The sequence below is a fragment of the Schistocerca cancellata genome, chromosome 2 (genome assembly GCF_023864275.1).
Source record: "Schistocerca cancellata isolate TAMUIC-IGC-003103 chromosome 2, iqSchCanc2.1, whole genome shotgun sequence".
NCBI classification, from domain to species: domain Eukaryota; kingdom Metazoa; phylum Arthropoda; class Insecta; order Orthoptera; family Acrididae; genus Schistocerca; species Schistocerca cancellata.
The window spans coordinates 833,307,529-833,331,351 of NC_064627.1; the positions used below are offsets into that span (position 1 = coordinate 833,307,529).

At 42.5% G+C, this 23,823-nt stretch overlaps 1 protein-coding gene across 1 annotated transcript in view; it reads right to left on the reverse strand.

The window, feature by feature from the left end:
- Positions 1-23,823, reverse strand: part of LOC126162733 (beta-catenin-like protein 1) — a 97,517-nt gene that overhangs the window by 63,867 nt on the left and 9,827 nt on the right. Inside the window, exons 2-4 of the mRNA XM_049919397.1 lie at positions 13,430-13,663; positions 11,092-11,198; positions 10,680-10,851 (exon numbers count right to left, since the gene is read on the reverse strand). Coding sequence (XP_049775354.1) covers positions 10,680-10,851; positions 11,092-11,198; positions 13,430-13,663 — 513 coding nt within the window. The remainder of the gene's footprint in view (positions 1-10,679; positions 10,852-11,091; positions 11,199-13,429; positions 13,664-23,823) is intronic.

Genomic DNA, 23,823 nt, shown 5'->3' on the forward strand with positions numbered 1-23,823 from the left:
TGAATGAGGCAGTGCAGACTTCTTTTTCGGGGGGATGGAGTTGCTCTGTGTCTGGCTAGCCTAATTTGGGTTTTCCATGGTTTTCTAAATTACTTAGGTAAATGCTGGTATGGTTCCTTAATAAAGGCCATGGCCACCATCTACACATCCTCATAGGCCACTGTACTATCCTGACAAAGCATGTCTTGTATTCCGGGTGTTATATATATTTGAGCTACTGATCTGCACTGTGTTATCTTGAGAATCCTTATTCATTCTGAGGTTATGCTTCGGTTAGTAAAGATAAATTAAATAAATAAATCAAAAGACTACTGAATATCAGACACTTTCAAGAAAAGTAGAGATGCAAAGCAATTTACATTGACAGAACATTATTTTTTTTATTAATGCACACAGCAAAGTGTCAGTGAGATTTATAAAGCACATCTATTGTTATTTTATCCATGGCTGTTAGTACAGTTGGTGAATGATGGAACTAGCCACATATATTTTTGAAATATTTTATCTTAGTACCGTAACTGGTTTCAGGTTACCATACCCATCTGCAGGTAGCTAATACACTGAAGAGCCAAAGAAACTGGTACACCTGCCTTCAGTATCATATACGGCCCCCGCAAGCATGCAGAAGTGCCGCAACAAGATGTGGCATAGACTCGACTAATGTCGGAAGTAGTTCTGGACACAACTGGCACCATAAATCCGTAAGAGTACGAGGGGGTGGATATCTCTTCTGAGCACGTTGCAAGCCATCCCAGATATGCTCAATAATGTTCATGTCTGGGGAGTTTGACAGCCAGTGGGAGTGTTTAAACTCAGAAGAATGTTCCTGGAGTCACTCTGTAGCAATTCTGGATGTGTGGGGTGTCGCAGGAGATCAGACAGGATGCTTACGTATGTGTCACCTTCCAGAGTCGTTTCTAGCCATATCAGGGGTTCCATATCACTCCCACTGCACATGCTCCACACTATTACAGAGCCTCCATCAGCTTGAACAGTCCCCTGCTGAGATGCAGGTCCCATGGATTTATCAGGTTGTCTCCATACCCGTACACTCCATCTGCTCGATACAATTTGAAACAAGACTTGTCCAACCAGGCAATTTGTTTTCAGTCATCAACAGTTCAATGTCGGTGTTGACAGGCCCAGGCGAGGTGCAAAGCTTTGTGTCGTGCAGTCATCAGGGGTACACAAGTGGGCCTTCAGCTCTACTGATGATGTTTCGTAGATGGTTTGCGCAACGACACTTGTTGATGACCCAGCATTGAAATCTGCAGCAATTTGCAGAGGGGTTGCACTTCTGTCATGTTGAACGATTCTCCTCAGTTGTCATTGGTCCCGTTCTTGCAGGATCTTTTTTGGGCCACAGCGATGTCTGAGATTTGACGTATGCTCATGAAATGGTCGTACAGGAAACTCGCCAATTCGTTGCTACCTCACAGATATTGCGTCCCATCGCTCATTGCTGACTATAACACCACATTCAAACTCACTTAAGTCTTGATAACCTGCCATTGTAGCAGCAATAACCAATCTAACAAATACGCCTGACACTTGTTGTCTAATATAGACGTTGCTGACCGCAGCACCATATTCTGCCTGTTTAGAAATCTGTATTTGAATATGCATGTCTATAGCAGTTTCTTTGGTGCTTCAGTGTATATTTCGTTACACAGAATGTTAGAGACAGTGTGTCCATGTTGGTTCATGAGAGGGGCTACTGTGGATTTATTTAAACTTTTTAGTCTAAAGGCATCCATATGTTCTCGATACCTTATACTGAAGCTACTCCTCGTCTGCCTGAGATAAAAGCTGGGGCTGTCGTCTCAAATTATCTAGTAAACTACTGATTTTTGTACGCCTATGCTGGTGGTTTTGGTACTGTGGGTGATGTTATGTTGCACAGTATTATTGGTGTGGAAACTTATTTGAACTCCTGTCCTTTTGAAAAGATTGATAACCCAGTATGAGATTGTGCCTGGGAAGGGAATGCATGCAAATCATTCCTTTTCTCCTGGTAATTGTGAATTTACTGCAGGTGATCATCTATCTTCAATTTTATTGTATAGGCGGTCAGTTATTGGTGCATTATTTTTAGTTACAGTTTTGATAACATTTATTTCTTTCTTCTTGACAGATGGATTGAAGGAAAATTTATTTGTACGGTTTAACATGGACATGAAATGGACCTGTTGGAGGAATTAGGAATATATATTCACACCCTCAGCTCATCCCAATACATTCTAAATAAACAGCCGAAGCTACCAAATAAACATGTTCTAAATAACTTCCTTGCGCTGTTCACAGAAATCAAATACAAACTGCACCCCTAACAGTAACGCCACTGCAGTTTAAACTACCATGCTGAACAAATGTGTTGCTTTCATCCCACACTCCAACTTTTTACTTTATATTTCCTCCAATTAACTAACAGACCACAATGGTAATCAAATATTTGTATATTTAATTTATGTACATATAAGTCTACTTTATAATATGCAGTTGGCTGGTGTCTTTTAATAATAAGTTAATGCTTTAGGTGCAAATATTTTTCTGTCTTATCATGTCTTGCTCTGTTTACATCCTTGGTCAATATTTAATGACTGGTATCTTCATATCTTTGCTTAATTATAATCTTTGCATTGTAGAGAAAAAAAATCAGGTGTATAATGCACATGCAAAGCTCAATACGCATTTTAAGAATATTACGAAGTGTGTCACAGTGATTTATTTACAATGTGTGTGCTATGGTGGAATTCAAGAACATACATTAAGCTAGAAAACCACACATACCACAACAAAACAAATCACCATCTACTGGAATGTATGTAAGTAAACTTAACTATTTATAAAGTGGCACTAAATACTCAAATATTCTTGTGCAGTGTGGAGCAGACGACATGCTGTTGATCAAAACATCTATGTAACAAAAACTATTAGCCATTTGAAGATGAGTATGGTAATCCAAAACCAATTATGGCACTAAAATAAACATTTAAAAAGTATTTGTGGCTGGTTGCATCATTCACCAACTAATGTCTATTGTTGTGACTCACTATTCTGTGATACACTATTTGCGATATCTAAGGGGGGTAAAAATGGTGCATCTGCCCCAGGCTGCAATTTCAGAGGGTGCCAAACTCATATTCTTGAAGAAAAAAACCTTGTTTCATGAAGCGCCTAGTACCCAGCGCACAATGGTCTATTGATTATCTATATGATTTTGAGACACATCCCTGTTGGTTTTCAAACATTTTTGAACACATTGTTAGTTGATTTTTGAATGCGTGCATAGTGTACATGATGTCTCTGCCAGGGGAATCCCTGTTGCATCAAGACATACAAAACTTTTCTGCAGATAAAAGGGGATAGGGCTATACGAGCCGAGTCGAATAAACTCAAAGTGTAAATGCCAATCACTGTTTGTTTATATGGTTGCTTTGGTGTGCGAATGATAAGCTTTGTTATAATTGTTAGTGAAAACCATAGATTCAGACTACCTGAGTGGAAATAAATAACTAGCAGGAATAACACTAAGAAAGATTACATATTATCTTTTCGGTGCAATGATGAGGGCAGCGGAGGCAATTTTGAAGGGCCTCTCAAAAACTGGTTTCCAGCATGTATTTGAAGACTGGTATAAATGCTGGGACAAGTGCACTGCATTCATAGGAGACTACTTTGAGAAGGACCATCAAAATTATGAGCATACGTAAATGTATGTCGTCAAAAAAAATTATGATCATTCTTCACTGAACAGCCCTCGTATGTGATTTGAATGGGTGAAAATTTTTTGCCCAGTATTCAATCAATTTCATCACACAAGTGCAATTTTAGTGCTTTGCTCGGTGTGCAGATATCTTTTGTTAGTGAAAACTAACTTCAAAAGATTTTTATTATATGCCCACAATTCCACACTCATTTCTCAGATGAGCATTATTTCTTCTTAATATTGCCTCTAAATTCAAAGAACAACAAACAATAAATGTAGACTTGTCAATTTCTGCTTCCAAGGCGGAATTTTTTCCAAGGTCTTTAGGCTGCTTCTGTGGATTTCATGTTTGCTGTAATGTTCATTTCTTTATTCTGTTGCACCCAGTATGCTGTCACTTGCACTACCACAAGGCATATTACAAACTGGGATGCTTAAGCCTTAGACACTGATTTACAGAGTACACTAAGCAGTTTCAAATGCAACTCTCTAACAAAATCAGAATCTCAGACACAAAGACAGCACGTAATAGACACTCTTGACATTCACAGTGTTGTTCCTACAGCATTTAGACAGATAAATTTGTTGTTATCTTGCATTATGTTATGATTTTAAGCATTCCTGCCTACAATAGCACAGCCTGGCTTCACTTAAGCACACTCAGAGCATGTTTACTAATAGCTCATTGAATAGAAGAAATGTAAAGTGGAAATGATTATGTTCACCAACTCACAACAGCCTTCTACATACTAGTGTGAGTGCCAGGTGTTGCAAGTGACATCATTCCCCAAGAGAAAAAAAGGGAAAAATTTGCATGTAGCTAATTGAATCCCCCCCTCTAGTTTAAATCCTGTTAAAGCTGTCACAAAATACAAATTCAAATAAAAATTCTTCATGTGCAGCACATATTCAATGGCAGATAATCAGTGTTGGTAGTAACACAACACACATTTAACTGAAAATTCGCAATAAAGTTGAACCCAATTTATATGCACATCAAGGCAGAGAGGAAAGATTACTTGTAACTCAAACAATGGAAACTCCAGGCAGGAATATCAACAATTTAGGAAAAGACAGATTGCTACTTACCGAAAAAGACACATCGAGTTACAGACAGGCACAATTATAAGACACTCACACATAGGTCTCTCTCTCTCTCTCTCTCTCTCTCTCTCTCTCTCTCTCTCACACACACACACACACACACACACACACACACCTCATGCACACATGACTGCCAACTTCAGTATCTCGGGCCGGAATGCAATGTCACGTGGGATGCAAGCAGCAATCTCGACGGGGTGGGGAAGGGAAGGGGTAGTAGTGTATCCGTGGGGGAGAGGTGAATGCTGTCTGGTGGAGTGTGCAGGGACTAGACTACCAAAAGGTGTGGCCTCAGGAAGTCGTGGGGCAGGAAGATGGGGACAAAAGGAGCAAAAAAGGAGAGGAGCAGGGAAAGACGAGAGGATGAATTGGCAGAGGGCTGCAAATAAACAGGCTTGGAGATGAGAATGGGCAGAAAATGATAAGACAGAGGGGGTGGAAACTGTTGGGTAAATGGTGTGGGGGCAGTATGTTACTGTAAGTTGAGGCCGGGATAATTAAAGGAGTGGAGAATGTGTTGTAAGGATAACTCACATCTGCGCAGTTCAGAAAAGGTGGTGGTGGACGGAAGGATCCAGAAGGCTTGGGTAGTGAAGCAACCATTTAAATCAAGTGCGTTATATGTTCAGCTGCATGTTCTGCCACAGGGTGGTCTTCTTTGCTCTTGGACACAGTTTAGCGGTGGCCGTTCATCCTGGTGGACTGCTGGTTGGTAATCATATCAATATAAAAAGCTGTACAATGATTGCAGCAGAGGCAGTAAATAACATAGCTGCTTTCACAGGTGGCCCAGCCCCTGATGGGGTAGGATAAACCTGCGACAGGACTGGAATAGGAAGTGCTGGGAGTGTGGATTGGGCAGGTTTTGCACCTGGGTCTCACACAAGGATATGACCCTTGTGGCAAGGAGTTGGGATTGGGAGTGGCATAGGGATGAACTAGGATGTTACGGTGGTTGGGTGGGTGATATAACCACATTAGGAAGGATGGGAAGTATGTAGGGCAGGATTTCCCTCATTTCAGGGCATTATGATAGGTAATCAAAACCCTGGCGAAGGATGTGGTTCATTTGTTCCAATCCAAGGTGGTACTGGGTGATGAATAGGACATTCTTTTGTGGCTGGTTCTTTGGGGTGGTAGGAGGATTGGGGACGTGTGGGGAAATGACACAGGATATCTGTTTGCGGACTAGGTGTGGGGGATAGTGCTTGTCTGTGAAGGCCTTGGTGAGGCCCTCAGCATACTGAGCAAGGAGTTTTTGTCACTGCAGATACATCGTCCCTGGGTATCCAGGCTATATGAGAGGGATTTTTTGGTTTGAAAGGTATGAGAGCTGTCAAAATGCAGGTACTGTTGAGGGTTGGTGGGTTTAATGTGGACAGAGGTGCGGATGGAGCCATCAGATGGAGGGAGGTCAACATCTAGGAAGGAGGTAACGGTAGATCATGAAAATATCATCAATGAACATGAACCAGACTAGGGGTTTGGTGTTTTGGGAGGCTAGGAAGGTCTCCTCTCCATGGCCCAAAAACATTGGCATAGGAAAGTACCATGCAGATGCCCATCTCTGCGCCTTTAATTTGTTTATATACCTTCCCTTCAAATGAGAAATAATTGTGGGTTAGGATAAATTTAGTAAGGCGCATGAAGAATGAGGTAGTGGATTTGGAGTCTGAAGGACACTGGAAAAGGTAGTGTTCAATAGCAGTAAAACCATGGGCATGAGGGATGCTGATGTACAGGGAGGTGGCATCAACTGTGTTGAGTAGGCATCCAGGAGGTAAAGGGGAAGGAAGTTGTTGGTGTCTTTGACGTGGGAGGCTAGATTACGGAAAACTGGTTGGAGGTGTTGGTCAAAGAGGGCTGTTTTCTTTCAGTGGGGCCACAACAACCAGCCACAATGGGGCATCCAGGATTGTTGAGTTTGTGGATTTTGGGGAGCATGTAGAAGGTGTGTGTGCGCAGTGTCATAGAGGTGAGGAGAAAAATGGATTCAGGGGAGATGTTCTGGGAAGGGCCTAAGGCCTTAAGCAGGGATTGGAAGTTGTGTTGGACTTTTGGGATGGAATCACTCTGCATAGTTTATGGGTGGAGGAGTAAGATGATTGGTGAAGGCCTTCTGCCAGGTAGTCAGGCTGATTATGTCAGGATTTGTTTTGAGGTTGTGTATAGCTGTTCTTTCTTCTACTGAAAGGTTGGTGTTTTGAGGAAGGGACCTTGGGAAGGATGGTGAGGCCAAGTTGGAGGTAAGGAATTCCTGGAAGGTGACCAGTGGGTGGTTAGGTGGTAGGGGGCGGGATCATGATTGGATGGTGGTATGTAATGGAAGAGGCAGGGTTCAATTTTGGAATTAGGTTTTGGCTGGAGGGATTGGTGGCAAAAAAGTGCTTCCATTGCACGAATCAGGAGAAGGAGAGTAAGTCTTTGACAAGTCCGGAATTGTTAAATTTGGGTGTAAGACTACAGGTGAGGCCTTTGGATAGGATCGAAACTTCTGTGAAACTGGGGGCTGTGGCGGAAAGGTTAACAACAGCCTTAAGGAAATGTTTTGGGTCTGGATTTGGTGGAGGGTTGGCAGGGAGTTTTAGGGGATGTGTCAGCTAGGCAGGGTGGACGAGGAGAAACACTGTGGATATGATAGGGTTGTAGAGTGGTCCCTTGAACTGGCAGTAGGATGTCAGCAGGTTGGATAACTTATGGAGATGGTGTCTGGAATGCTCCTCCAGGTGCTGAAGTGCAAGAGATTCAATTTCAGAGATGTGATGTATGGAGTACGGATTGCACAGTAGTAGTACCTTGCGGAGGGAACAGAGATGGTTGAATGCCTGTACCATGAAGATGTGTTTTTGCAGTACCAAGTTTGTGAGGGCCAGGTACTGGCAGAATTTGAAAAGGTGTAGTTCATTTTGAAAGGAGGGGTGGGACCCAGTGAAAGGAATCTTTACAGTTAGGCCATCTGGGGGATTCATGGTTCAGACAGCATTTGAGAAACAGGATCTGGGACTTGGGTTTTAGACAGGGAAAAGGATACTTTCCTGAAATGGTGCAGAAAGATGGAGCAAGGGTCCCTTGTAGCAGGAATGGTGTAAAGGAAACAGGAATGATGCAGAAATGGGATAAAGATGCGTAAAATACATAAAGACACACAGATACACAAAAATATGCACAGATACGTAAAAAAAAACCACACAAACATGTAAAACCGCATGAAACCACATAAAAATATGCACAAATATGTGAAAAATGTAAAAAATGTGGGTGACAAGGATCAAAGATTGATGTGGCATGTGCTGGAGTGGAAAATAAAATGCTAAAGTATGTCAGGTTGGGGGGGAACAGTATGTCACCGTAGGTTGAGGCTGGGATAATTATGTGAGCGGAGAATGTGTTGTAATGATAACTCTCATCTGCACAGTTCAGAAAAACTAGTGGTGGAGAGAAATATCGGTTAGTGAAGCAGACATTGAAATCTACACAACAATTTCCACCTCATCTGTCCTATCATCTCCTTCCCATTCTCATCTCCCACCCTGTTTATTTGCAGCCCTCAACCAATGCATCCACCTGTCTTTCTTCCACTCCTTTCCTTTTTTGGTCCTTCTTTTTCCCCACCTCCCTGCCCTAACCTCCTGAGGCTGCGCCTGTTGGCAGTCTAGTCCCTGCACACTCCACTAGACAGCATTCGTCTCTCTCCCCACCCATACACTACTATCCCTTCCCCTTTCCCACCCTATCCAGACTGCTGTTTGCACCCCACATGATGTTGCATTCCAGCCCGAGATGCTGGAGTTACGAATCATATTTTTCATGAAAAAAAGAAGGAAAAAGACAAAACGTACACTGGGCTTACATGTTTAAACTTTACCAAGGATGAAAATAGAGTGCAGTATTAAAAGAAAAAATATTATTTGGTCCTGCTTTAGAGAAATTAGATACTGTATCATATCTGCTTTAAAGAAATCATATAATTTGGCTTGTTTCAATTCTCATGCATTAAGTATATACACCTCAGTTTGCAAACTTGTTAATGAATTCAGAACTTTTTCACTACAACTTGCTTTAGTGCCTGCACACATCGACTACACTTGACACTTCGTTCAAGTCGTCATCTCCATCTCCACCTCTGTCACTTGAAGCACACATCAGCAATAATGTCATCATTCTGTAGTTCCGCACATATGGTGAGATTATGATCAAAATGTACAACCTGTCAAAATCTGCACCCTCTAGTAGAGCTACCTCATTACCAGACATGTCTTACCAGACATGACTTCACCATCATCACCACCATCATTAGTGGCTGTCTCTTCAAGTAAGTCACCACCCTTAGACAAACAGTGTTTGATTGTGGAGGACGATACCACTGCCAGCCAGGCAAAATACATTGCATGGATTGTAATAAGTTCATGGACATATTTTCATTCCATGTGTCAGTCAGTGCTATCAAATGTTGAACCAGTTTATTTCTATAATTCACTTTAAAATTTGCAATAATGCCCAAATCAAGCAGCTGTAGAACACTGTTACAGTTTAGAGGGAAAAATTCCACTCAATCATTTTGCAAAACTACTTGGGGTGAATGTGCTGCACATCTATTCATAAGAAGAATTATCCTCTTTTTTTTCTTTCTCATTCTAATGTCCAGTTTTTTTAACCACTTTTCCATAAAATCATAGCCATCTAAGAATTTTTGTTGGATTCATATTCACGGGTTTTAGCTTTACACTTACGAAACACCTCTGATTCTTAGATTTTGCTATCACAAGTGAGGAAAGTTTGTCAGATCCATCTGCATTCATAGCAAGAAGAACTGTCATGCAAATTTTACTCTTCCTCCCTACAAAACATGAGTCACCCCTTTCAGCTAATGTTTTACTAGGAAGCAGACTGTAGAATATATTGGTCTTGTCACAGTTGTAGATGTTTTGAAGTTGAAAATCCCTTAAGATACCATGCAGAACTTCATCAATCCAGTGTTGCACCGTGACATTGTCCACTGGTTCCGATTCACCAGAAACTGTTCTCCCTGTGACTCCATGATGATCTTTAAATCCTTGTAACCATCCTGATCAAGCCTTGAAATCAGCAGTGATGTTCATACTTCTATCTAAATCTTCCACCTTCACTTTCAGCATGTCACCACTGACCAGTAGAGCTGCAGCCCATTTTTGTTGGAACCATCTAAACAGTGCCTTTTCCAAATCTATGCACCTCCCTTCTTGTTGACGGCTGTGCTTTGTCAATTTTGCACCCAATTTTAAAACTTCACTCAAAATACTATTTCTTCTGCTACTGACTGTACATAGTGTTGTATAGGCAATTCTTAAATCTGAAGCAATTTCAGATGTTGTTATGTATGGATTAGCATCCACCTTTCTTTTATTGAAAACAACAGTGCCAGGAGTGTCTTTGTTTCCATGTTGCTCACTCTGGTTAACTGTGTCTTTGTCCCTTGTCTCTGGGGCACTGCCTGCTCGCTGTATTTCCATATATCACCAAAATCAAGGAAAATATCACAGGGCTTCTTTTCAAACAACAATACTTACTAGTTATGTAACACTCAATTTATTTCAGTGGAATTTGTTACATGTAACAGTGAATTACTTTAAACGGCATTATGTATATATACAGTTTAATTAACATGTTTTTACATTATATTTTGCTGGGACCAACAAAAATGTATGTATAAATAAGAATTATGCAGATCAGAGTTACGTATAAATCACACTCAACTGTAGCAGCAAAACTATTCCTTTGCTTTATTATTTAACTATATTGTGACTGGATTATTTTGTGATGAGTGAACAGCAAAGGCAACTGAAAGTAAATAAACAGAAAACATATCAAAATATACGTACATACATACCTGAAGTAAATCAACCACAGCCACTGCCATGTCAGTATTCTCATGCGCTAGAAGTTCAAGCATGGAGGGAACAGCCTGCAGTTCAACCATGATAGGATATAAGTCAGGTACAGTAGCAATTGCATGCAGCTCTTGAATTGTTTCGTGTAATTCTACCTCAGATTCCATAAATCTGTAAATAACCCAAAACATGACTAACCTGAATTTCAACATCTCGTCAATCCAAGTATGTCCTAAAAATGTATCCACAAAAATGGAAATTTAACAGACATAAAGCTACAACAATATTAAGTGTACTAGTGTGCTGTTTCTTTGCCCTTCTATGTGGCTGATTTTTTTATACACATTGCACAAAATGCGTTTTTGTAAGGACATTAAAATATATGAAAAAGTACTGTTACACCAATCATACTTTTCTGGCATGTCAGGAAATTTAATTCTCATTTCCTGATTTTTCAGTGCTCTCTTTTCAAATAGCAGAATCATCCGTTTTAGAGTTGCTTCATCAAGAGGCTCTCCCTGAAAAAGAGAAGAAATTTGGAAAGTTACATTTTTAACTACTGGGCAGAGGGACATGTGACATATTTAGTCAGGCACAGCAATGGATATTTTCTAAAAAAGAAGTATTTCTCCAAGAAGGAAGTCTATTCTCAAAATATTAATAAGTACATGTGAGAAACTTATCAAAAATTTCAAGTTACCAAAGTACATGAAAAATGTTTTATCATCTGGTAACTACAGCCACGGCAATATGTTTAATTTCCAACTGAAAGATTACAGTTTACTTACACTTTTATGTTACTATACATTATTCTCTACAAACGAATGACAATTTTAGGTATCTTACATTTGTTTGCGGCAACAATACTGGACTTTTCCAGACTACTGATTGTAACTTAGGGGGAACTGATATTACGATCTGTTTCAATGCACTATACTTTCATTTCCAGCCAAGGTAGCACAATATTTTTCTAGATTTCTACCAAATAACAAACTGGTATCCAGAATGAAATTTTCATTCTGCATGGAGTGTGTGCTGGTATGAAACTTCCTGGCAGATTAAAACTGTGTGCCGGACCGAGACTCCAACTCGCGACCTTTTGCCTTTAGTGGGCATGTGCTCTACCAACAGAGATACCCAAGCACGACTCATGCCCCACTCTCACAGCTCTACTTCCACCATTGCCTCGTCTCCTACTGTCCAAACTTCACAGAAGCTCTCCTGTGAAGTCTGGAAGGTAGGAGACGAGGTACTGGTGGAAGTACAGCTGTGAGGCTGGGGCGTGAGTTGTGCTTGGGTAGCTCAGTTGGTAGAGCACTCATTCGCAAAAGGCAAAGGGTCCCGATTTCGAGTCTCTGCCAGCAAGTTTCTTAACAAACTGGTATGTTAGTGCTTGAATTGCTGGTAGTAACTGCATTGTTGTTCTTCTCAAACTGACCAAACAATGAAATTGTTAGCCATATAATGTAGTCAGCAACTTGGATAGAAAGAAGTGAAGTGTTTTCTCATCAAATGTTTCCATAAACATATCTTCACTACTGGCAAGAGCAACACCATCCATGTGTTGGTGAATTTTATCTTTCAACTTTAATAAAATGGCTGACACATATCACAGCACTATAAAACCAATTTCCTTACATAAACAAAGCTATTACAATGATACTTACAAATAAGTTCTAAAGTGAAATTCACTGGCCTTCTAAAACACAAAATACAGAGCACAATGATATTACCACCACAGATGCATAATTTAGCAAGAGTTAAATAGGTAAAATATTTTGATTAAGCTGCTTTTGGGTACACTTTCTGCACATTAGACACATTACTACATTCAGATTCCAAGTAGGACATGTTGTATCACCAGTAGTCCTTCTTATGAAGGCTGCCTGCAGTATTATCAGAAAAATCAGTTTCCATGACAGACTGCTGCGTGTTCTTTCACACAATTTACTGTTTCAGATTCCTGCTGTGAAAGTCTTCATCTGAGGTATGTGCGTTAATTTCACATCATGTGTTCAACAATTTCTTCCTCACTTTTGGTGTAAGATTGGTGAAGCTGCTCTGCATCCGGAAATTATCAATATTCTCTCACTCATAATTTCTGTCTTTGAACAGTATGGTATAAAAAATGTCAAATATCTTTCCACCATTAAGAGTTCACTATTATTTATGTCTCCTTTTCTTCTACATTTCATATGTTGGATATTAAATAGTTTTTGAGACTATATATGGGATTGCCAGTCAATATCAATTTTTCATTTGAGAAACCAATTTTCTGGTACTCTATCACATGCAGGGACAGTAGGAGATACGCTAACAAAGGTTATTTGCTTGGAATAAGCTGTGCACTGATGGATGAGACTCCAAAAAAATATTCTCCACATAAAAAGTGAGTCTGATCTCCCTTAGCACATCAACACAATATGGGATGCCATGCCAGTAAGCCTAAATTCCATTAAAGTTTCCTTGTAATTGACAGATTTTGGTGGTGATGGGACAGTGTTGCCAGTGTGCAGCCAACAAAGCTTCACTAGGCACTGCTTGTAATTACAAAACAGGCAACACAATGAGTACGTGGTGCTTGAGAAAGAACTACGATTGGCTGCTGGCAGGCCCCTACCACTTGACTCGATGAAACGTCAATCACAAAGTAATTTTAATCTGAGTACAGTTATGAACTTAACATTAAACCTAAATATTTGATCAGGTTTGACGTAAGTTAACACTGTTAATACAACTTATTACTTACCTCAACTGTTTCGGTCTCCACTAGTTTCAATATTTTCTCCCTTTCTTCTTCAGTGATATCAGGATTTAGTATTTCCTGAGGTTTCTGTATTTTCTTTTGTTTATCAGACCTGTCTATTTCAATTTGGTTATTCTTCGACACCGATACCTTTTTTATTTTACGGTGCCTTTCAAATTCATTTTCGTAGTCTTCTTCTTCATCATCATCCTGGAGACGCTTTGGAGTGTTTGGAGGCTGAAAGTACATTCATTTGATAATTCACTCACATAATGACCTATATTAATATTTTTCACACACACAGATATACTAATGGCTTGAAGTTTCTCAGAGAAGAGTTTCTTTGCCTAGATTTGAGCCAGGAGGAGCTAATAAGCTCTCTGGATTATAGTATTATATTACACATCACATCAGAAGGTAGTTTATGAAGAGACAGAGAGAATGATAGTGAACCACAGAGCAAAAGAGGTCCACTTATTTGAGTTGGCGGAGAAGGAAGACACCTTCGACATTGACAATTCTTACTAAGTGCTTCTGCAGACAACAATGGAATAAATTTTATTGTACACTGAAGAACAGTTATCTGTGTCCAAGAGTAAACATCTAGAATAGAGCCAGTGATGTACTTACACATTTCGCGGAGGAATGTTGTCAGTGCTTGTATTAGGTATGGTGGAAACAAAAGAAGGTGACTTAGCTGTTTAAGTTACACAGCCAATGAGAGAACAGCAGGCAGACACCCAGTGTTTCGAAGTAATACATTTGGAAGAAAGGGTGAAACATTTCCATAAATGAGGTTTATAAATTTAACTGCTCATTGTTTGAGTTGCAGCTATTTACAACTATGCTAGTTTCTGCAAGCCAAGGACAGTGTTACAACCCATGATATATTCGAAAACCAGTGAAATATTTCTCTGTTGTGTTGCAATGCAATCAATCTGTGCGAGCACACGGTGAAAGTGGATCAATGTTTTTTAATTAAAAATCATGTGAGGAGGCAGATAGATCAAAGTTTTTTAATTAAATCATGAGAGAAGGTAGGTAGATCAATGTTTGATATATTAATAAACATGTGACTTATTGATAAACAATGATCCACCTACTTACTCCCTTGATTGAATTAAAAAAAAAAACACTGATCCATTTACTCAAAATGATTCTATCTACACAAACCTTTGACTCTTTCAGGGTCATTTCATCACCACATTTGATACATTTTCATGTCTCTGCAATTAATCTGTGAGACATGCACCAACGGACGACACTGCCGTGCAGAACCAAATCACATAAATCAGTCAAGCTTGTAACACTCACTGCCATAATCACAAAATATTTCTCTCGAAACTCACAAACAAGTCATAAAACAGCAAACTAGACAGTTGTTTAAATTTCGGCACTAGAAATTCATTGCCTCTGTTCTCACTTCTCTCTGGTTATGCCACAGAATCATCTCAATGGTTATGTAAAACACATGTTGCCAACCTACAAGCAATACATAAGCATTGCTGTGACTGCCACTTCCCCTCGTCTACGCTTATTTTGTTAAGGTACCCAGCACTTGGGATGATGCATGCACAGAACCAAATGTAGGTTGCCTACCAAAGTAGCAAGCACTGTAATACAATTTAACAGTTGATAATGTATACACCGCCTTAGCATGCAATTAAAAGGGATATCACAATAGTTACAGGTTTTTGGCATGCTTTATGAGCAGAAAAGTACATCAGGAACTGTGAAATCAGCAATAATAGTTAAAAAGTTTGAAGATTTTAATAGTCTGATCTTGGATAAGCTGCAGCATGCTCATTTTCTACACAATGAATTAAATATGCTGGCTAACAATAAAAATAATTTTTCAAAAAAACTTGAAATAATTTTTGCCTGGCAACTACAATTCCCATTCAGAAGAATTTACATTATACTGCATCTCAACACTTCACAGCCATCACCATAGCAGATCTACAGCTTACAGTAGTTGAAGACTACATGCAGTCACTACTTACGGGGCTGTATTACAGAACTCTATGGACATGGAAAAATTTAGCCCATCCACATGTATACAGTGAAATGCATATAAAAAAGAGAAATGTTACCACAATGAGTATGGCATTGATAAAAAATTAATGAATGGTCTCTCTTAATAAGTACATGTAAACAAAACAGTTAAATATTTCTGTGAGGTTCTACAGCACATGGCACTGAGCAGAGAATACGTAAAAGTTCATTTCGACAATGGTAGGCAACAGCTGCTTTGTGAATTTAAATCCCTTCCTTACATATGTGTAAGTCATTTTACTTGAGCTACTCACACTCACTAGCAACATGAAAAGAAAGACTACACATGAATTACAAAGGTTGCAATCTGTCCTATAAACTAACATTATCTTAGGTAAATATATTTTCCAGTGGGCTCTTTATTCACCTAACAGTACCTATCACATGTCAGCAGCAGTGTGTTTATGCTTCCATTTAAATTTCATTGTGCAATGGACTGCATGTGTTAGTAAATTAATTTAGCTGATGTTAGGAAAATATTGCGAACCAAATGTGATGATCAATACATATCTTTCTGACTAGTGATATAGGTGTACAACAGCTATCAGCAATACTGGATGATTCTGTGATGGTGTCACAAACTTTTTAGGATGGCGGAGAATGATAAATGTATCAATTTGAGGTAAGGATACCTGTACCAGAAACGAATGAGTTGAAAGTTATAAGCAAAAAGCACTCTGATACCTCCGACAGCGAAAGACGTGTACTGGTACATAATGTTGATGCTGAGATTGCAGGGTAGGCAATTTTCAGACATGGTAGTATGGACTAAACCAAGGAAAAAAGTCCAGTAAACATGGTCTCTAAAATGCCTAAGGAGCTATGAGCACTCGTTCATCTTCGCTACTGGGAAACACATCTCCTCTACTGAACAAGTGCTCATACTTCTTAAAGTATGCTTTTAGAGTACATGTTTACTTGTAACTTTTTTTCCTTGTTTTGCTGCATGCTATTACCTCTGAAAGTGGCCTATCATATAATCTTAGTAACAACAGTACTAGTACATGTATTCCACTGTAGAGGTATCAGAACAGTTTTCACTTATAACTTTCAACTCATTCGTTTCGGATACAGGTACCCTTACCTATAATTGACACATTTATCCTTCTCCACCATCCTAAAAAGTTTGCGACGTCATCACAGAATCATCCTGTATACACATACATCTACAGGCACAGGCGCCTACAACTTTGATGCTTTGTAATGTTGTTGGTTGAAGTTTCCACACATCGGTCCCTATTCAAAATATTATGTACTCACTCCCCTCTTTAAGTTCTAGAAGTTTGTAATGGGAATTTCCAAACACCCCGTATTAGGGAAGTCAAACACAAATGAGACAGATGGAAAAAAAGTAAATAAACTATTTATTATTTCAAAAGCAATTATCATAACTACTGATACATTCATCCTACTGTGAGACAAGGCGGCCAGTGCCTCCATGGAAATGTGTTTACAGTCTCCTACGGAACAACAATTGTACGCACGCTTGCATCTCTTCATCTGAAGCAAATTGGCAGCCACGAATGTCTTTCTAATGTGGGCTCCACAAACAAGGAAATCACATGGTGAGAGATTGGAACTACAATAACAGGTGAATGGAAGAACCAGACGAACAACAGAAGGACAACCAACACTACTATGGACAAAACAGGAAAAGAAAAACCATGGAGAGAAGCAAGAAACAGGTAGAAGGGATAAAAACAAGAGAGCAGATGACCATGGCTGGCCAACCACGAGAATAAAAAGGAATAAGGGATTCCTAACAAAACTTCTGCAGCATACACAAAACAACCTTTGCAACAATACAGTATATTGTAGGAACTCAGAATGAACAGAGTACAGTAGGACTGAATTTCTTTCACTTGCAGGTGTATGAAATGTAATCACACAGATACAATTTAGAACAATTCTGAGGATCTAAAATACTCTTTTGTTTCATTTTCATTATGAGAATTTGAATTACGTAGCTCTAAACATCAATTTAGAACTGTTTTATAATGAAATAAAAAAATCAAAACCGATACTTTCCTTGGTGAATGGAAGAACCAGAAGAACAACGGAAGGACAACCAACACTACTATGGACAAAACAGGAAAAGAAAACCCACGGAGAGAAGCAAGAAACAGGTAGAAGGGATAAAAACAAGAGAGCAGACGGCCGTGGCTGGCCAACCACGAGAATAAAAAGGAAAAGCTACCCACTCTGCGACACATTAACACATCCAGCCTTTAGAGTGGAGAACACAAAGGGACAAAGGACATGCACGAAAACTTATATAGAATGATAAAACCCACCATCATGTATAAAACGTAAAGCTAAATTAGCCAATGTGGCACTGTCAGCTAAAATTAATGGCAACGAGCCCGGTAACTGAAGAGTCCGTCGCAGCCAAAGGAGAACAGCTCACCAAGATATGAGCCACTGTCAGCCGGGTGCAGCACCGACACTGAGATGGATTATCACGGTACAAGAGGCAGCCATGTGTCACACAAGCGTGGTCAATGCGGAGCCGACAGAGAACCACAGAGTCCCTGTGAGAGGTCCGCGTGGAGGTCTTCCACACATTTGTAGTCTCCTTAATGGCACGCAGTTTGTTGTGCATACTGAGGTTATGCCATTCCGTCTCCCAAAGCCGCAAAACATTGCAGCGTAGCATTGAACGCAGCTAAGTTGCAGAGAAGCCCATCTCCATATGTAGTTTCCGCGTAGCCTGTTTGCCCAGTCTGTCAGCAAGTTCGTTGCCTGGGATTCCGACGTGACCTGGGGTCCAGACAAACACCACTGAACGACTGGACCATTCCAGGGCATAGATGGACTCCTGGATAGGCGCTGCCATAGGATGACAAGGGTAGCACTCTTCGACAGCTTCTAGTCTGGTCAAGAAGTCAGTACACAGAAGAAACAACTCCCCATGGCATGAACGGATGGTCTCAATAGCACGAGATATAGCCACCAGCTTGGCAGTGAAAACATTGCAGCCATCGAGCATGGACATACACAAAGCCAACGTGATCATAGCCATCGAGCTGTCAGTGTAAACCACTTCATGGCCTCGGTACATGTCATGAATCGAAAGGAAGTGGCAATGGAGAGCTGCAGGGTTCACTGAGTCCTTTGGGCCATCTGAAAGGTCCAGGCGAAGCCGTAGCCTAGGTGTACACCATGGAGGTGTATGTGAATGGACCTCAAGTATAGGTGGTAAAGGCAAGAACTCCCGTTCAGAACGAAGGGATCGGACACGAACTGCAACTGGAAGCCCTGACCTGATGCCACTGATGCAGGAGATGAACCGCCATGGGTGCGAAAAGGAGATGGTAATTTGGATGTGCAGAAGAACTATGAACATGTGCAACTTAACTGGCCAGCAATTGTGCAAGCCAAACCTGCAATGGAGGGACTCCGGCCTCCACCAGGACACTGGCCACTGGACTTGTCCTAAAAGCTCCTGTCACTAGGCGAATGCCACAGTGGTGCACTGGGTCAAGTAAACACAACGCTGAGGGTGCGGCAAACCATAAACCAGACTCCCATAGTCAATGTGGGATTGAACAAGGGTTTTGTAGAGCTGCAGCAGCATCGATCTGCACCCCAGTTGGTGTTACTCAGGCAGTGGAGGGCACTGAGGTGCTGCAGCACTTCCACGTAAGTTGACGAAGGTGAGGAAGCCAAGTCAATTGGGTGTTGAAAACCAGTCCTAAGAATTGGTACGTCTCCACTACAGTGAATGGATTGTCATTAAGTTAAGTCCATAACACATGACTCTGCAGCCAAAAACTGGAAACCGTGGGCTAGGGCCCATGACTGCGCCTTGTGGATGGCTCCCTGTAGGTGCTGTTCAGCAACACCAGTACTGGTGGAGCAATACAAATGCATAAGTCATCTGGGCATGGAAAGTATGAAGCGACATGAAATTTTGCATAAAAATCGGGAGCGGGCCTTGGAGACTCCACTCGTATAATGTGGCAAGGATATGATGTCGCCAGGTCATGTCGTACGCTTATTGTAAATAAAAAAAGGCGGCAACCAGGTGTTGGCGTCTGGGAAAGGCTGTTCGGATGGCAGATTCGAGGGACACAAGATTATCAGTGGTAGAGCGACCCTGGCAGAAGTCACCCTGACATGAAGCCAACCGCCGACACACCATATGTTCCAGCAGCTTACAAAGAACGTTGGTGAGGCTGATGGGCTGATAGCTACCCACATCAAGCGGGTTTTTACCAGGTTTGATCACCAGATGAAGGTGCTCTACCCGCCATTGAATTGGAGAGACGCCATCGCACCAGATCTTGTTAAAGAAGACTAGGAGGTGTCGCTTGTAGTAGGGTGAGAAATGTTTAATCATCTGACTGTGGACCCGATCTGGCCCAGGAGCAGTGTCCCGGCAATGTGCAAGGGCACTGAGGAGCTCCCACTCTGTAAATGGGGCATTATAGGATTCACTGTGGCGTGTAGTGAACGAGAGGACTTTCCCTTCCAGCCGCCGTTTGAGAGTGCGAAAGGCTGGGGGTAATTCTCTGATGCAGAGGCTCGAGCATAGTGCTGAGCAAAGTGCTCAGCAATCGCGATTGCGTCATTTACGTTCACACCGGGAACACCTGTTGGGGTCTGGTACCCGAAAACATGTTTGATCCTTGCCCAGACTTGGGAAGGTGACGTATGGCACCCAATAGTCAAGACGTATCTCTCCCAACACTCCTGCTTCCGTTGTTTGGTAAGTTGGCGAACACAGCCATGAAACCATTTAAAGGCTATGAGGTGCTCCAGAGAAAGGGTGCTGCTTATGCCACTGTAGAGCTCGCCTACGCTTGATAACTGGTTCAGAGACTTCCGGTAAACACGAAGGGACTGCCTTTCACTGGGGGCAACCTAAAGAACGAGGGATTGTTTTCTGCCACAGAAATGATTGTTGTAGTCACCTGCTCAACCATCACATCGATGTTCCCTTGTGGGGGAGAACAACAGTGACAGCAGAGGTGAAAGTTTCCCAGTCCGCCTTGTTTAAAGCCCATTGGGGTAGGCATCCGTGTGCTCGATGGTGGGTCAGTGACAGGAAGATGGGGAAGTGGTCACTACCACACAGGTCGTCATGTGCTCTCCAGCAGATAGATGGGAGAAGTCCTGGGCTGCAAATGGATAAATCAATGGCCGAGTAACTACCATGAGCCACACTGAAACGTATGGCAGCCCCAGTATTTAAGAGGCAGAGGTCGAACTGAGACAGTAAAGTTTCGACATCTCTGCCTCAACCAGTAAGCACGGTGCCACCCCACAAGGGGTTCTGGGCTTTGAAGTCTCCCAAAGGTAGGAAAGGTTTAGGGAGTTGATTGATCAGTGCAGCTAACACATTCAGGGGTACTGCACCATCGTAGGAAGATATACATTGCACACAATTATTCCCTGCATTGTCATTCTGACAGCCACAGCTTCAAGACGGATTTGAAGGGGCACAGTTTCACTACAGATTGAGTTTAGGACATAAACGCAAACTCCACCTGACGCTCAATTATAGTCGCTACGGTTCCTGTAATATCCCTTATAGCTGCGGAGGGTAGGGGTCTGATTTTCAGGAACCAGGTTTCCTGGAAGGCAAAGCAGAAAGCAGGTGTAAAGCTTAACAGTTGCCATAGCTCAGCTACAGTTGCCAGGTAGTGGTAAAAATCGCTGTAATTCCACTGGAGGATGACATCATCGTGAGACTGGGAAGGTTGGTTGGTTGATTTGTGGGATTGAAGGGACCAGACTGCTACGCTCATTGGTCCCTTTTTCCAAAAACTTCAAACACCCACACAAAATAAAAACAAACAATGGAGACGACAAGAGAAGACACAGGACAAGAAAGACTAGACAGAGACCAGACAAAAGGAATTAAAATCACACAGAGTGTGACAGTGGTTGGCCAACCATAGAGACAAAAAAGGAAAAGCCAACCACCCAGAAACACACTAAAAAACACACTGTTAAAAGGGCAGGGCGCATATCAGGCAGTGCAAATGTCTGCCTGAGCACAGTTAAAAGGGGACAGGCCAACAAAATGTGGACCACCGTCAAAGCCGACCCGCAGCAACATAGAGGCGGGCCCTCACGGCGCAGTAAATAGCTGTGTGTCAAGCGGGTGTGGCCAATGCGGAGCCGACAAAGGACAACTGAGTCCCTGCGAGTGGCTCGCATGGATGACCACCACACATTCGTTGTCTCCTTGATAGGACGAAGTTTGTTTGGTGTGGTCAGGTTGCGCCATTCAGTGTCTCAAATCTCGAAATATTTGCGGCGTAAGACTGCTTGCAAATCGGTCTCCGGGAGGCCACGTCCAGAGATGGTTTACTGGTGGCCTGTTTGGCCAGGCGGTCAACATGTTCACTGCCTGGTATCCCAACATGGCCTGTGGTCCAAATGGAGGTCACTGAGCGTCCACTCCTGTAGAGGGCATAAAGAGACTCCTGGATGAATAATACCAAGGGATGCCTGGGGAAACACTGGTCGAGGGCTTGTAGGCTGCTTAAGGAGTCACTACAAATGACATAGGACTCACCAGAGCAGGAGCAGTTATATTCAACAGCGTGATAGATGGCAACCGGCTCTGCAGTGAATACACTGCAGCCAACCAGCAAGGAGCATTGTTCTGTATAGTCAACGTGAGCCATAAGCAAAGCCAACAAGACCGTCGACCAGGGAGCCATCAGTGTAGATGACGTCTGAGCCCCCAAACTCACCAAGAACAGAGAGGAAGTTCCGGCAGAGGATCTCAGGTGGGACTGAGCCTTTGGGGCCAAGCAATAGGTCCAGCTGAAGCCGCGGCCAAGGCATAGACCATGGAGGGGTATGGAAACGAGCCTGCAGGAAAGGCGTTAGGGGGGAAGCGTCAAGGTCATGAAGAAGTGACCGGACACAGACAGCTAAGGGATTTCCAATTCTGAGCTGCCGTTGTGGGAGATGGACCGCCGTGGTGGGGAAAAGAAGACTGTAATTTGGGTGGCGAGGTGAACTATGGACACGCGCGGCATAGTTTGCGAGCAATAGTTGCCGTCGGAGCCGCAATGGAGGGACACCCGCCTCCACAAGGAGGCTGTTCACAGGGCTAGATCGAAAGGCTCCCATAGCGAGGTGAACTCCACAGTGGTGGACAGGGTCTAGTAGATGCAGTACAGAAGGGGTGGCTGAACCATACACCACGCTTCCGTAATCAACACGGGACTGCACAACCACTTGGTACAGCCACAACAGTGTACGATGATCAGCACCCCATTCGGTGTGGCTCAGGCACCAAAGGAGATTGAGATGCCGCCAGCACTTGTCTTTAAGCTGACGAATATGGGGAAGCCAACTTAAGCGGGCATCGAAGACCAGTCCCAGGAAGCGGTAAGTCTCCACTACGTCTAGTAGTTGGTCATCGAGGTAAAGTTCAGGGTGGGGGTGGACGGTACGGCGGCGACAGAAGTGCATCACACAAGTTTCGGCAGCCGAAAACCGGAAGCCATGGTTGATGGCCCATGACTGCGTATTCCATATAGCTCCCTACAGACGGCGTTCAGCTACAACAGTAGAAGAGGACCAGAAAGAAATACAAAAATCATCAGCATAGAGGAGGGGAGAGACTGACGATCCTACTGAGAGCGCAAGACCATTGATGGCAATTAGAAAGAGTGACGCTCAGGACAGAGCATTGCGGGACCCCATCCTCTTGTGTATGGGGAGCACCATGAGAAGCACCAACGCGAACTCGGAAAGTGCGATAGGATAAAACGTTCTGTATAAAAATCGGGAGTGGTCCCCGAAGACCCCACTCATGCAGAGTAGTGAGAATGTGGTGTCGCCAAGTCATATTGTAGACCTTTGTGAGATTGAAAAAGACGGCGATGAGGTGATGTCGCCGGGAAAAGGCTGACCGAATGACAGACTCCAGGTACACCAAGTTCTCGATGGTGGATCGTCCGTGGCGAAAACCGCCCTGGGACGGAGCCAGGAGGTTCCGAGACTCAAGGAGCCAATTCAACCGACGGCTCACCATGCGTTCGAGCAACTTGCAAAAAACGTTGGTGAGGCTAATGGGGCGGTAGCTGTCCGCCTCCAGTGGGTTATTACCAGGTTTCAGAATGGGGATTACGATGCTTTCCCGCCACTGCGATGGGAACTCACCCTCAACCCAGATACGGTTGTAAAGGTCTAGGAGGCGCCGCTGGCAGTACACCGAGAGGCGTTTGAGCATCTGACAGTGGATGTGATCAGGCCCAGGAGCCGTATCAGGGCAAGCAGCTAGGGCACTTTGGAATTCCCACTCTCTGAACGGAACATTGTACGATTCAGGGTGGCGCGGGTGAAAGAAAATGCTCTGATGCTCCAACTCC